The sequence below is a fragment of the Poecilia reticulata genome, chromosome 12 (genome assembly GCF_904066995.2).
Source record: "Poecilia reticulata chromosome 12, P_reticulata-male-v2, whole genome shotgun sequence".
Lineage (NCBI taxonomy): Eukaryota > Metazoa > Chordata > Actinopteri > Cyprinodontiformes > Poeciliidae > Poecilia > Poecilia reticulata.
This window is the reverse complement of record NC_088841.1, coordinates 22,916,412-22,930,824: the sequence shown is the minus strand read 5'-3', so window position 1 is coordinate 22,930,824 and position 14,413 is coordinate 22,916,412. Positions and strand designations below refer to the sequence as shown.

Here is a 14,413-nt window from a genome sequence, read left to right as displayed (position 1 = left end):
AGTGGCCCTAATCGTCTTCCGCAGATTTCTCCTTAAATGAAAAAGAAAAAACAAACTTTGAACGTGTCATGGTGGGGAGCCTCCAGCGCAGCAGAACACTCTGCTCCGCTGCGGCACAGCGGTGCGGGACGCGGCGGGTCGGTTACCTGGCTGTGGATCAGGTCCTCGCACACCGACAGAGCCATCTGGATCGCGTTGGCCTTGTGCGTGACGGAAATGGCGTTGAGCTTGAACTTGTCCCGGCCGTACACCTGGTTGGCCTGGTTCACGGCATCCTTGAACACCTGCTCGTACCTCTTCTGGCTCAGGACGGCCCCGATGTTCACGATCTTGGGCTCGCAGCCGGCCCGCGCGCAGGAGCACGAGAGGAGCACCGCCAGCAGAAACAGACGCATCGCGTGGAGCGCCAACCCGCACAGCGCAGCCCGGTCCCTTTTCTCCGCGGTGGCGGCTCGGCTCGGCTCGGACTGAGCGAGGCGGGCGCGATCCAGGTGGGCGACGAAACCGACCGGGGCGAGGGGGGGGGAGGATGGGAGCCCAGAAAAAGGAAAACGGAAGCCCGGAGAGAAGCGCTGGCTATGCGAAATGCGGAGGAATGTGCATGATCAGGAGCGGAAACCTCCAAAATGTTTCTGTTCTGTTTCTCTAAAAAAAAAATAATAATAAAATAAAATGAATTTCTTTTAAAAAGAGGCTACCTAAATCATCGCACTAGCTTCCGTCGAACCGCGTCCCAGCCCGTTTGGACTCCTGAACCGCGTCTGGAGCGGAGCCGGTGCCGGTGCTGTCCTTGGTGCTGACAGCTGTGCGATGCGCGCCGCGGCGATCGGCTGCTTGTGCGCGCTCCCGCGGGATCCGCTTCATTCACTCCGAGCAGCTTCTGCAGATCCGCTGCTGCTGGGATAAAACAGGGAGGTTCTGGTGGAACGTTGGTCCAAACACATCAGAGGAAAGAAATATTTTTTAAAAAAACATCAACAAATTGTTTTTGTTTCTGCTTTTTTGATGCTTCAAGTATTAAAAACAGTCACATTGTGGAGTACAGAGAACCAAAAGTGTCACAATTACTGGAAATAAGTGAATATTTGTGTGCAACTGTATAGTTGACATGATTTCTGTGTGTCAATAACTGATTAAATAAACATATTTAAACACTTATAAATGATTTTATACAATATTTTTATGACTAAACATAAAAATAACAATAAATGGCTCCTCTTATTTAATTGAGTTAAAGATACAGCTGCTCAACTGACCAATCATATTGCATTTAGCAGTTTTAGTCCCACCCACTTGTTTAGATGTGTCACGTTACACAGAATAAAATAATAATATACTGCAATATAGGATTCTGAAATGATTTTTATTTTTCTGAATTCCACTTTTCTTGAAATTATTACATATTAATATGTATTTACCAACTTGAATTCAAATTCAAATCCAATTCAAAACTAATTTGTTAATCCCAAACGGCAATTAAACGCTGCTGTGGCTCTTAATTCAAATTCTTCCATTTTAAATTCCCAGTTGGAGAATTTTGGCACCATTGGTCCTCAATGCTAATTACTCATAAATTATACAATCAAATAAAACATTAAGAATACGTGTAAAAATGAATGAATAAAATAGACATAAAAAAGAAATTGAATGAAAATTTTATTAAATAATGATGAAAAAAATCTAATCACAAAACAGCTAAATATTTTTTTTTTCTTTTGACCTCTACTTTATTTAATATACATTTTTTATCTCGGTGTTTTTGAGCAACGAGGTGATAACATTTAATTTGGGTCATTATTTGTCCCTCCTGGGCATAAAACCCCCTGAAACGAACCAAACCTCATTAATCACACCAAACACGGGCGCCATCTTTCCTTCTTTCTTTTTTTCTCGTCTCCTTAAACATTTAGTCTCATCCTCAGAGGCGAGGAAAACCCAAACACTAGATAAACACGGCGCAGGTACCGAGTATCTCCTCCTGCGGTCTAATGTCTGCCCGTTCATGTTGAAGAGGAAGAAGCTGCTGCTGCTGCTGCTGCTGCTGCTGCGGGGATCGTCCCTGCAGCCTGAACAGAAACGAGGCGAATCAGCCTCCCGGTTGCCATGGAAACAGGCTTCTTCACAAAAAGAGCGCGCGCGCCCTCAGTGGAGCTCTCTCTCTCTACAGCGAGGATAATAAAGATAATAACAGTAATAACAGTAACAATAATAATGAGGGCGATACAGACAGAGCAGCAAAACCAGACATTAAAAAAACAAACAAAACAAGAATCTGAATTTGAATTCACGTTGTCACGTTATAACAACTTCGTTGTATTTTACTAGTATCTTTTATTTTTTTTTTTGTTTTAATTATTTATTTTTTGCGCAAACTGAAATGATGAAATAATAGGAAACACGCCGATTTTGAGAAGAAGGAAAAATCAATAAGAGTCTGCACTGGGATGAGGTGACGACATAAAATAGACGAAACCCGAGTAAGCAACCTGTGACGTAAAATCGGTGTGCGCATGCTCATCGCCACAATGTAGGGCGGCTTGTTGGGTAGCACAGATAGTCAGTACACAAGCCGTAGTTTGATGAATTTCTTTAAAGCGTAATGGAAACATTTCTTTTCAGCATCACACGAGTCACGTGATCAACAGCCGGATGTTACTACTGGCGAAAACGACGAAGAAGGCAGGAAGTGGTAAGAGGATGATGTCTTTCTCTGGACAATGTGCAGCTCACAGGTTCATTGCTTTTTATAAAAAGTTTAATATCATTTGAATGTGTTGCTCTTCTGTAAAAACGTGTTATATTAATTTAATTTCTTATTTAATTAATGGGAGCAATTGAGAAATTAGTTTTTGACATCGGCAGGAGATCAACAAAGATTTACAGCTAAAGTTGCACAGAATTGTGGAATGGATTTTCTCATTTTGCTGATTAAAATCTTAAAAGTGTGGTGTGCATTTTTACGGGACACCACCTTCCACTGCAAACAGTCTCCTCTAGAAGCTGAAATATTTTTCTTTCTTCCAAAAGAAAAAGCTCAAGCTCAGGTAAATTGGAAGGACAGCCTCTGTGAACACACATGTGGAAGTTGTGCCAGTTGGATTAAGGTTTGGACTTTGACTGGGCCATTCCCAACACATGAAAATGCCCTATAGTGGTATGTTTAGGGTTATTCTCCTCAGTACCATTAAAATAATAGGTCAATAATAGTTCAGCTCTGACCAACCTCCTCCTCCTTGCAGAAGAAAAATATCCCCGCAGCATGATGGTGCCACCACCATGTTTGGTGTGTTCAGCATGTAGAGTTAGTTTTATTTTACAAGCTGTAGCAATAAGAGCTGAGAAACATGGATTTTAAAATAAAATCAATATGTAATAGTACCAAATGTAATCATTTGAAAACTACACTTTTATTTTATTTGAGGAATATTTGATATAAAGCATTTAAGTGTGATAGTCCGTATTTTTCCATTAAAGAGGTAAAACTAGACAGAAAGCATAAGAACTACCAAATATGGTCGTCTTAGTTGTCACTGGACGGTAAAAATAAAACAAAGCAAACGTAGTTAATATTAGATGCAGGACAAAGAAAGAAAGGAGAAAAACTTTCTGTCGTTTTTAGGAACAACATCTGAATAAATCAGGATGAGCGAGTATGAGTCCAGCTTCTCCCTCTGGGCTCGTCTGAAGGGTTTATTTTTAAAGGTTTTCCTCATTAAAGCAAACAAACAAACTCCCAGGAGCAGAAAAACATTTAAAACGTTACTCAGAGAGAAGAAATGACAGCGCATTAGGGTCATTGTAGGAGAAAATGGGAGTAAAACTCTGCCAAAAAACATAACTGAAATTCTTAGATTCATCTCAGAAATTTTCTAGAAAAAAATTTTATATTTTTGAGTTTGAAAGATCAAAAATGTGCTAGAAAAAGATCATACATTTTGAGATCAATCTAAGAAAGTTAAAATCTGAGTTTGAAAAGTTGAAAATTTGCAACAAAAAGATTCAAGGTAGAAATTTTGAAATTCCTCAGTTTGAAAATCTGATACAAAAAACATAAAACATTTGGAGATTAATCTCAGAAATGTCCTAGAAAAAAAACAATAAAATGTTTGAAGTTAGAAAAATTCAAGCGTCTAGAAAAGAAATAGATATTAATCAAAAATATGTTCTTTAAAAATACACATACATTTTTGAGTTTGACAATCCCCAAAATTCTAGAAAAACAGGAAATGTCTGTCGAAAATGTTGCAAGAAAAAAAAAAATCCTATTTTGAGATTAATCCCAGAAATTTTCTAGAAAAAAAATATACATTTCTGAGCTTGAAAATTCAAAAATTTGCTTTAAAAAAACTCAAAATAGACATTGTAAGCTTAATGCCAGAAACCTAGAAAAACATAGAAATTTCAGAGTTTGAACAGTTAGAATTAAAAGAAACAGAAAATTTCAGATTAATGTCAGAAAAAAACTGGAAATTTGTCTGTTTTAATGGTCAAAAACAGTTTTTTGTTGTATATTTTTGAGATTAATCTAATCATTTTCTTGTTTCTTTTTAGGAATTTTTTGACTTTTCAAACTTTGAAATTTCCTTGATTTTTTTGAGAAATTTCTTAGATTTGTTAGGTGAAAATTTACTCATATATTAAAACACAAAAAGCAGAAAAATATTCTAGAAACAACTCAGACAGGAAAAGAAATGTCTCCATCATCACCAAATTCCTACAAACCCCAGAAAAAATAAATAAGTTTTCATGTAAAGCGTCGCTCCTAAAGATTAGCTTGCAGTCTGACTGTCACGGGCGGGTCGGTCCCTGTGGGCTGAAGGCGGCTCGTTATCTTCATCCTTCTCCTCATCCTCCTCCTCACACGTCGATAAACCTGGACCGATCCTCACACTGCTTCACGCCAGAATCCAGCCTGAAACAGAACAACAACTCTCCGGTTCTTTGAGGATAAATCATAAACACAGCAAGACAAAAACCAAGTTCACACACACACACACACACACACACACACACACACACACACACACACACACACACACACACACACACACACACACACACACACACACACACACACACACACACACACACACACACACACAGTAGGAAGATGCTTTGAGTGATACACACTCCGCCCACACACACAGTCCTTTGCAGAGCAAAGGGAGGAACTCATGTTTCTGTGTGTGTGTGTGTGTGTGTGTGTGTGTGTGTGTGTGTGTGTGGATGTTGCTCCAAAGCAGCAATTACCATATCAGTCATTCCTTCTAATAAGTTCTGCAAAACAATATGAACAAACGCAGGATGCATCAGAACAGGGACGTCCAAAACGCACCGCGGGGCCGTTTGGCCCTGAAAGGAAAGCTTGATGCTGATGATGTTTTATTATTCATTACTGCTAAATCTGTATAATTTATTAAAACTGGTGGAGTTGTATAGTCACATTTACTTGAGTAACTTTTTGGGAAAAATGTGCTTTTACTACACTGTAGTTTTGACTTTTACTTGAGTAATTTTAGAATAAAGTGTCTCTACTTTTACTTGAGGAAAACTTTTGTTTTCCCCAAATGAAGAATAATTTAGTTTTAACCAAAATTTTTGCAAAAATAGACACTCAGTTTTTGTTAAAGCATCACAAGTTTTATGTTAAATTATATTTTCATATGAATTATTCTCATTTTAGTTCCTAGAATACCAAACGTTTATTTTGGGTGTATACTTTTAATTTGACCCTAAAGAACTTAAATAGCTGGAAGCCTCGTATGTAGTGAACAATATGAAATGTGGACCGAGGACTGCTGGCGTGTTCCGGTCGGAAGCTAGACTGGGTCAAAGTGTGGGAGCAGCTAATGCACTGCAGTGGTGGCCAGACTTTATAACAGGGACTACTGGACAGGTTGTTTTTAAAGGGTAAGCTTAACGTACAGTTACGGAGGTGTCAGTGTTATACGCAAAACTTATTTAATGTGACGCAACTGCACTCTGCTCGTCACCGTGAGCTGCAGTCAGGGAAGACATTTGTTCCAAATGTCAAGCTGCTTACTGACGACAGGATATAAAACACATAATATCCTAACTTCGCTAATAATCCATAAGATGTCATTTCTCTTAAAAAGGGAAAAGCAAAAAATAAAATAAGCAATTCATGTTTATAGGAACTTTGAGTTAATTTCTCTTTCCTCCTCTCCAGGCCTGGAACCAAGCATCATCAGACCAAAGAAGGTAATAGAAGCCATATTTGCTTCACTAAGCTTCTAATTTAGCACAAAAAAAAGTAAGTTATTAGTTAATATGCTGTATTGTATTGATAATATGAAAAACACATACTCTAAACTAATTCAAAAATAGGTTCCATAAATAACGTCATTTAGGGAGTTTAAAGTAAAAGGAATAATAGGTGGTCAAAGAACGAGATGAAATTAATTTCCTCCAAAGGGTTGATGAGCTCTCCCTCAACATGGGGTCAGAAGCTCAGTCATCTCGGAGAGTACTCAAAATTGACTCTGCATCCATATTTGTTTCATCTTCCTTGCCTTCAGATTTGCCAACATACATGTAACTCAGTTCCTGTCTTATCCTTCTAGTGTTGCACTTCATGTGGAGATGCAAAGACAGCGAGAGCGTGTTTTCCAGAAGATCTGAATTGCTCAAGCACTACAAACTAAATCCCAGGCATTATGGACGGGGCTATTCATGTCCATGCACATATTTAAGTTGTGCATGTAGATTCAAGACCTGGAATGCTTTACTGAACCATTTATCAAGACATCATCCAGTCCACCAAACAGTTACCAATGACTTAACCACATTCAAATGCCCCATTTGCAGTGCAAGTAATGCAGATTGAGGATTTTTACTTAGATTCTGGAATGATTGGTCAGTATTTACTTTAAGTCATTTTATAACATACTAAATAAGTTTTATTTTCCTGAGACTCATGGCTCTTCCCCTTGAGCAGACTTTCTTTGCCCAGTTGGACAGTCTCTCAAGTCAGCTGATTAAAGTCATCAAAGCCAAGGGAGGAGCAACACGTGCAAAAATAGCTGGAATCATGAGAACCTATGATGAGGTATGGATATCATCGATATCTGGGGGACATTTACCATTTTTAATTTAAAACAAGGAAGTTAAAGTCTCTAGTTACTTTCAGACTTTTTGTTTTAATTATTAATACTTGATGCACTTTGTGCAAAGCTGATATCACTCAAAGAAAAGCAATTTTAACTGTCTTATGTATTTTTGGTGGATTTAGTCAGTCTGTCTGTATTGCGGTTCATTCATGAATTTCATAAAATACACGTTTCTGTCCAACTTGCCAGAAACATTTTTTTTAGCTTATTTTAAAATTTACATTTTTTCAACGTTAGACTTGTATCAATTTTATGCTGCCAGATATCTCTTTAACAACAAATGATATTCATTAGTCCCAGTAGATTTTGCTAAGAAAAAGCCTAAACCTCAACAATATAGTCTAGTTTCACAAATTGAGACATGAAGCATAAATGTGGCAGAGGTTGAATTTACGTAATTTTGAAGAGCACTATTAAAGCCCGGTGGACATGTGGGCTGCACATTATGGTATTTGTTAGTCCTTTGCTGTTGTGAACAGCCTGAATATATTACTGTTGCATCCGAAATCTTGTCAGAGATATGGAATATTGATAACAATCATTTTTCTGCAGGTGGAGGACACTGGGAGTCGAAGGGAATGTGTTCTGAAAGGGCTCATCACCTTTCTTGGAGAGGATCCAGAAGACCTTATTAAGGAATACTGTGTAAGTTTCTTTTAAAGGTTTGAAGTTGCATCTTATCCCATTCAGGAAAATTGAAAAATTCAATGTCAGTTGCTTTTACATTTTTAAATTATTCCTGGCCTGGCTTTGCTATATGTAAACATCTGTTTTAATACAGCAGGCAGATTTAGTGTTGAATTGTAAATTTAACATGGCTAAGTCCTGCTTAAAGCCAGCAGTGGTGTGCTTTGCTATTCAGCAGATACCATTATCTAACTTCACTATCAACTTCATTTCCTGTTCACCAACATAATAAAAACAAGTTAATACGAAGGTTTTAGTCACGCTATTTTCATACCAGCTCCAAAATATCTGATAAGCAACAGAAATATGCATTTTGTGTTGATTTCCAACCTAAGATGACCATTGGCTTGGATTACTATTCTGCTTTGATGTATAATCTATGAATTTGTTTAAGCTAAAACCTGCAATATGACCAAACACATATAAAGTTACATGCTTGCATTATCTTTTAAAAAAACATTAAAAATCACCCTTTGAGTTACTCAATTTGTAATGCAACTGTGAACTTGGAAAATTTATCAAGGATATTTCAGATGCCATAAACGATTCTCTTCAATTCACAAGCTGTACACTTATACTTGATGCTTGTATTTATAAGGCTTTTCTTTTTCAATTGAGAGATTAGTTACAGTCTTCAAGTTTAACATGTTGTTTATCTCACTACAGGGCAGCAGTGGAGATGATGCCCAGATGGAACTCAAACAGCTCATCCTGGCAGTGTTTGTGATTAAGGAGGAGGGAGAAGGATTGAAAGAATCCCCAGAAGACATTGTGATTGGGGGAGTGGAGGTGTTGCATGACCTGACTTCAGTTGCCTCAGCATGTGCCCTGCTTCTGGGTTTGATATATACCCTTAACCTGGCTTATCCAAAACCTCTGCACTTCACATTTAAAGTGTTTCAAAAAATCTTCATGCAACTTGACCAACACAAGATGTCTAATAAAGTTCAGTATTTGTTTGGAAGACTTCAGACCTCACAGTGAAGACAGTTGCATCCTGTGCAAAAGGACAGATTATTTTCTGTCTTTGTTTGAACATGAGGGCTCCATGTATTGGAAGCTTAACCTCAAGGGACTGAACTTTTTGAATGTCTTTTGGGACATTGTGTATATTAAAGCCACAGCATTAGTAGGCTGCTGTAGTATTGTTCACAGACACTTTCACAGCGTTTTTTCTTTTTCAATTTAGACTAAGCAGTGCTTAATGTTTACTATTCTGTTCTGATGTCAGTTAAATAAGTATCGGACATGGTTTAAATGCTGCAGCCATGACCCCACGCCCTTGTTTGAAAGGATGTAGATGTTATTGCTCGTTTTCAGTTTGTTCTTGAAGATGTTAAAAACAGTCACACATGTTGTTACATTTTATGTAAAAACAGTTTAGGGATTGAGAATGTTGATTTCCTTTATTTTAGGAGGACTTGTGGTAAATCTAAAAAACCTTATTTTTTCAGAGGAATACTTCTGGATTCTACAAGCTCACACTGGGATGTCCAAGGTTTGTTCTGGAGAGCCATCAATGTGCAACTTTCAGATGGACTATTTCAATACCACCTTACTGAATTCACACACCAGCAGACACTCAGCTGAGCAGAGGCCTTTCTGCCGACCACAATCAACTTGTTACCTGCAGTTGATTTGATTTGGAGATTGGATTCATCTGAAAGTTGGAGGATGGTAGATGGTACCATCCTCCTAGATGGTAGCTCTCCAGAACTGGACTTAGGATACCCCATGTTGAGTTTACTAAAAAGCTAACCCAATTAAGCAGAAAAGATCTGTGTAGTATGTTCAGTGCATATGTTGTGAAAAATCTGTAGGTTTGTGATTTCACAATAAAATTAAAAATTTTCTATTTGTGCAATATAAATTTGTTATTAGAACCAAGTTGAATTTTTGAGTAGTGTAAAGGAATTATACTCCTATTGTGAAAGCTAAAACATACTTTAAAGTGATTTATATTTAAGCATTATTATAAGTACAAAATATGTACAAAACGACTTTGGGGTAGTTTCATTTTTTAAGTTAGAACAACTTAAATTTTTGAGTTGACTTTCTATAAATTTAAGTAAGAGGGATTAAAAATTTGTATATGAAATAAAGTAAATACATTGTGTTAGACTGACCTACATTTATCAAGTTAAACTAAAAAAATATATGTTGATCCAACTTAATTGAATTACTTGTTACCAGTTGGATCAACATTTTTCTTTTTAGAGTACGTTCACTTGAGTAAATGTTGAAGCACAGCTACTGGGTATAATTTCTGGGTTATTGAATACAATATTAATAGATTAAATTTAGGCTCGTTTTGTGTTGCAACAATGTAGTTTGGTACACATAATGAAGAAAATGCTTCTACGACTAATTAATGCCTTAACGTTAATTTTTCTACTGAAATCCTCTTCAGTGTCCCCCTGCTGGTCATTTCTGGTACTGCACACCAAGTTAAGCAACAAATTGATTGTTTTTTTAGCGGCTTATTTTATTTATGCAAAGTGATAAATATGAACTTAAATGCAACCAACCAGAACAATATTTATATGCTTGAATTATACGTTTGTTTTAGTCAAAACAAACAAACAAAACTCCCTCAACATAAAGCTACAACAGTGTACTGCAGATATAAAACAGTTCAGTACATTTCCACCAAAAAAAAAAAACTGGAATTTTGAGATTAATGTCAGAAATTTTCTAGAAAACAGCATTTAAATTTCTGAGTTTGAAAAGTTAAAAATTTGTTGAAAAAAAATTACATTTTGAGATTAACCTCAGAAATTCAGAGTTTTGAAAGTCAAAAAAGGTCAACTTTTCTAAATTTTCTGAGTTTCAAAAATTTTACATTTTCATGTCTTGAAAATCAGAAATGTCCATTTTTTTCTTGAAACTTTATTGGATTAATCTCAAAATTTCTGATTATTTTTCTAGCAAATCTTTGACTTTTCAAACTCAGAAATTTCAATTTTTTCCCCTAAAATTTCTATTTTTTTTTCTATAATTTACTCATTTTCTTCTATTTACAATGGTCCTAACATGCTGTTGTATAAAACAACGTAAAGAGTAAATATCAGGCTAAATAATATATTAAAAGTGTTTTTCAACCACTGTGCCGCGGCACACTAGTGTACCGTGAGTGATCGTCAGGTGTGCCGTGGAAATTATCCAATTTCACTTACATTTTTCGGACTATAAGCTGCTACTTTTTTCCTACACTTTGAACCATGCAGCTTGTAGCCCGGTGTGGCTTTTCTGTGGATTTTTCTTCAACCACCAGGGGGCTCTCTAGCAGGAAGTGAATCACTGGAAGTCAAAATGGGAAATCAAAGAAGAAAGCGCTAATTTTAATTTAGAACAAGCACATGCTAGCAGCAGGCGCGATGGAGAAATGTTTTCAAACTCATATGATGCAGCTTTTAAGTTGAGGAGTATCGATCTGGCAGCACAGGAGGGAAGTAGAGCCGCTGCACGTAAACACGGCGTGAACAAAACCGGATTTGGAGACGGAGAACACTGTCTCCGTCTCCAAATCCGGGCTGCGTTATTAGGACGCAGCTCTCTGCTGCCCTCTGCTGGGTCCTTATGGGAAACCGAGAGCAGCAGAGATACCAGCTGCTCTCTGGTATCTCTGCTGCCAGAGATGCCACCGGTACCACCGCACCGGTAGCCGGTGCGGCTATCGGGCTGTAGTTTCCCGGGGGATGTATGCAAGTTTCCCGGGGGGTTAAAAAAAAATTGAAGGTGCGGTTTATAGTATGGTGCTACGGTAATTGGTCTTAAAATATTTTTTTTGAAAACAATTTAATTATCTGCAAATAATGCCGTCTTTGAGTGTCTCTGCTGTAGTTGTGACTAGCGGCGTAATCATGTAATTTTCTTACCACTAGATGGCAGTAGGTACAGAGCATTTTACATTAAAACAAGAGAATTAGTGATGCATGAATGTTACTACAGTCATACATCACACACGACAGTGTTGTGGCTCTGTTCATGTGTATTTTTGAAGTGGACATGTTAAGTGCAATATGAAATAAGAAATGTAAAATATGAAAAAATAAATTTTTATGTTTATTTTGATTCCTATTCAAGAAACTTTGATAAGAATGACTATATATGTAATATAGGCGGCTACAGAGTACCTTTGTTTACATTTTGGTTGGTGGTGTGCCTCGTGATTTTTACAATTAAAACAATGTACCTTGGCTCAAAAAAGGTTGAAAAACACTGGATTAAAATATACACACTAATTAGGCATTAATGTCCAAATCATCATAAGTTTTTAAAATGTTAACCAATTTTCCAATATGCAGAAGGTTAAATGATACAAAACTAGAATAATTTCACTAATTTCTCCAAGGTTTTAACATTTGAATGATCTCAAATCCTTTTTAATCACTGTCCCTCCTCTCTCTAAAAACCTCTTTGTTGATGAAGATGAAGGCCTGAGTGAATGAAAGATGAATCGTTGGAAGCGTTCAAAGTGGGAGTGAAGGACAGAACAGTCAGAACGTGTTGCGCTTCAACGCCTACATGCTTTAGCGCTCAACACAACAGCAGCTTGCTTCTCTGCAAACTGCCTGTCCTCAGCTTCTCCTCCTGATCTGTGCAGCAAATGAAAGCTAGCCTGCTAAAGTGGAACGGTGTGAAGAAAACAACTGATTATAGGGGTGAGGCTGAGCAAAGAGGCTCCTTTTGGACTGGAACTGTTGGCTACTCTTGACACGAACCTCTTTCTGCAAGAGCTGCGACAAAAACGACGATGAGACCTTGAAATTAATAGATTTAAGGAGTCATTTTCAGATGGATGCCTGCCTTTCCAATGTGTTTTTCATGTTAGCGCGAGGTTCTTGCATAAATTATGCATGTGGAACTCGACTATTCTTCCCTTCTGGTTCGTTTTGTCTCAATGCTGCAGCTGAACATGGAAAATCTTTTCCAGATTCAAGTTTTTACTTTTAAAAAGCTAAAAATAAAAGCCCCGAAGGAGGCTGCAGGCTTTATTAATCACATTTTTGTGTCACAGTGGAGAACGCCTGCTAGCTAACTGTGTAGTAGCGCTTCTGAAAACCCCAACCAAGGTCACATGGGAATACAATCTGAAAGTTTTATGGCCCAGCTCAATTGTAAAAAGGGAAAATTACATTAAAAACTCTGGTGGACGCTCTCCTGCTAATCTGTTTATGTGCTAACAGTGGAGGTAATTTTTCGCTTAGAGCTTTAGTGTTTTTGCTAGATTTGAAAACAATCATTAGCGCATTTTAGCTTCTACTAAGTTAATTTTTACTTGCCTGTTATGGTGCCGCACTTTTGCGTTAGCTTATGCTAAATACAGCATTGGTGTAGTGTGGCCTATACGGTTCTGGTGGCTTCTATTGGTGTAGCAATGAATGACAAGGAGCTGCTCAAGTTGGCATCAGCGGTTTCTTTAATTCTCCATCTGCATTTTACAGAACGGGCATGGAGGTAAAGTCAGTCTCTGGCATAAAACAAGCTCCTCGTCGGTGATCCTCATGGCTCTGAGGATTACCCATAATAAAGTAACTACAATAAAATCATTACAAATTACAGTGATCGCATAGTGGATTTTGTTTTACAGTAAAAGAACAACCAGTGAGTGTCTTATACAGAGAAAATAAAGTAACTAGTTAAAATATTCTGAAAAATAAAATAAAATGCTGACATTTTATTTACTGATGCCATTTTTATCTTTTAGTTTATATAACCTTGCGTTTTAGAACAATGCAGAAACATAAATGAACTACATCATTATATAAAACTGTTAATATAAAACTCAGACTCATGCTAACCATCTGCTACAGAAGATTTGGTAAAACATACCTGCATTTTACAGAACGGGCATGGAGGTAAAGTCAGTCTCTGGCATACAACAAGCTCCTGCAAGGAGGAGCCATAGTGTTACCGCGTGGGAAATTCCCACTGCACTTTCCCACGAACTAAACATTCTCAAACATGACAAAAACGACATAATAACAGAACTAGCGTGACTCAAACCGAACATATTTCAACAATATGCAAAAACGAAAACCATAAACACATTGCACAAAATGCATAAATAATATTTCTTTATGACATGGCAGAGACACGTTACCTCGTCGGTGATCCTCATGGCTCTGAGGATTACCCATAATACCCCGCTCTTTCTGGTGAAGGCAATACAACTTTTTACCAGCAGATGGTGCATTTTAGCAGGATTTAACCCGAACCATTTTAACTATGTTACAGTAGCACTGTAGCATTAGCTTCTGGTAAATACCATTGGTATAAGCATTTTAGCATTAGCTTCCATTAATACGGCATTGGTGTAGCTCTTTAGCATTAGCTTCTTGTAAATACAGCGTTGGTATAGCATTTTAGCATTAGCTTCCACTAATACTGCATTGGTGAAGCTCTTTCGCATAAGCAGAACTAATGTTTTGAATATTGCTTTATTGTTATCATTATTCTTCAAGTCATCATGGTGAAAATCTTTTATTTTTAAATTAGATTACAGGACACACCTCCAAAATTAGCTTTGTTGTTCCCGAGTGGCTTTACAAACTGCAATCTATCATTGTGCCTCTTAATATTCTGTTTTAATT

At 37.4% G+C, this 14,413-nt stretch overlaps 1 protein-coding gene and 1 long non-coding RNA gene across 17 annotated transcripts in view; one reads left to right on the top strand and one right to left on the bottom strand.

Annotated features, from left to right (window-relative positions):
- Positions 1 to 603, bottom strand: part of grin1a (glutamate receptor, ionotropic, N-methyl D-aspartate 1a) — a 51,436-nt gene extending 50,833 nt beyond the window's left edge. For 9 of the 14 annotated variants that reach the window (XM_008424644.3, XM_008424645.3, XM_008424651.3 and 6 more), the window contains exon 1: positions 147 to 498. In XM_008424644.3, coding sequence (XP_008422866.2) covers positions 147 to 395 — 249 coding nt within the window. In that variant the 5' untranslated portion in view covers positions 396 to 498. Of the gene's footprint in view, positions 1 to 146 lie in introns of all 14 variants that reach the window. The other 5 variants (XM_017307812.2, XM_008424648.3, XM_008424649.3 and 2 more) reach the window with 1 other exon arrangement.
- A 123-nt stretch (positions 604 to 726) lies between these two features.
- LOC145553976 (uncharacterized) lies at positions 727 to 9,670 on the top strand. 3 transcript variants are annotated; one of them, XR_014090038.1, is made up of 6 exons: positions 727 to 2,477; positions 2,620 to 2,689; positions 6,191 to 6,222; positions 6,585 to 7,069; positions 7,683 to 7,775; positions 8,484 to 9,670. It is a non-coding gene; the product is annotated as an uncharacterized LOC145553976 (long non-coding RNA). The 3 variants fall into 3 exon arrangements; XR_014090037.1 differs by lacking the exon at positions 727 to 2,477 and having other exon boundaries at positions 2,575 to 2,689; positions 6,585 to 6,876; positions 6,959 to 7,069; XR_014090036.1 differs by lacking the exon at positions 727 to 2,477 and having other exon boundaries at positions 2,575 to 2,689.
- Positions 9,671 to 14,413: the final 4,743 nt, after the last annotated feature.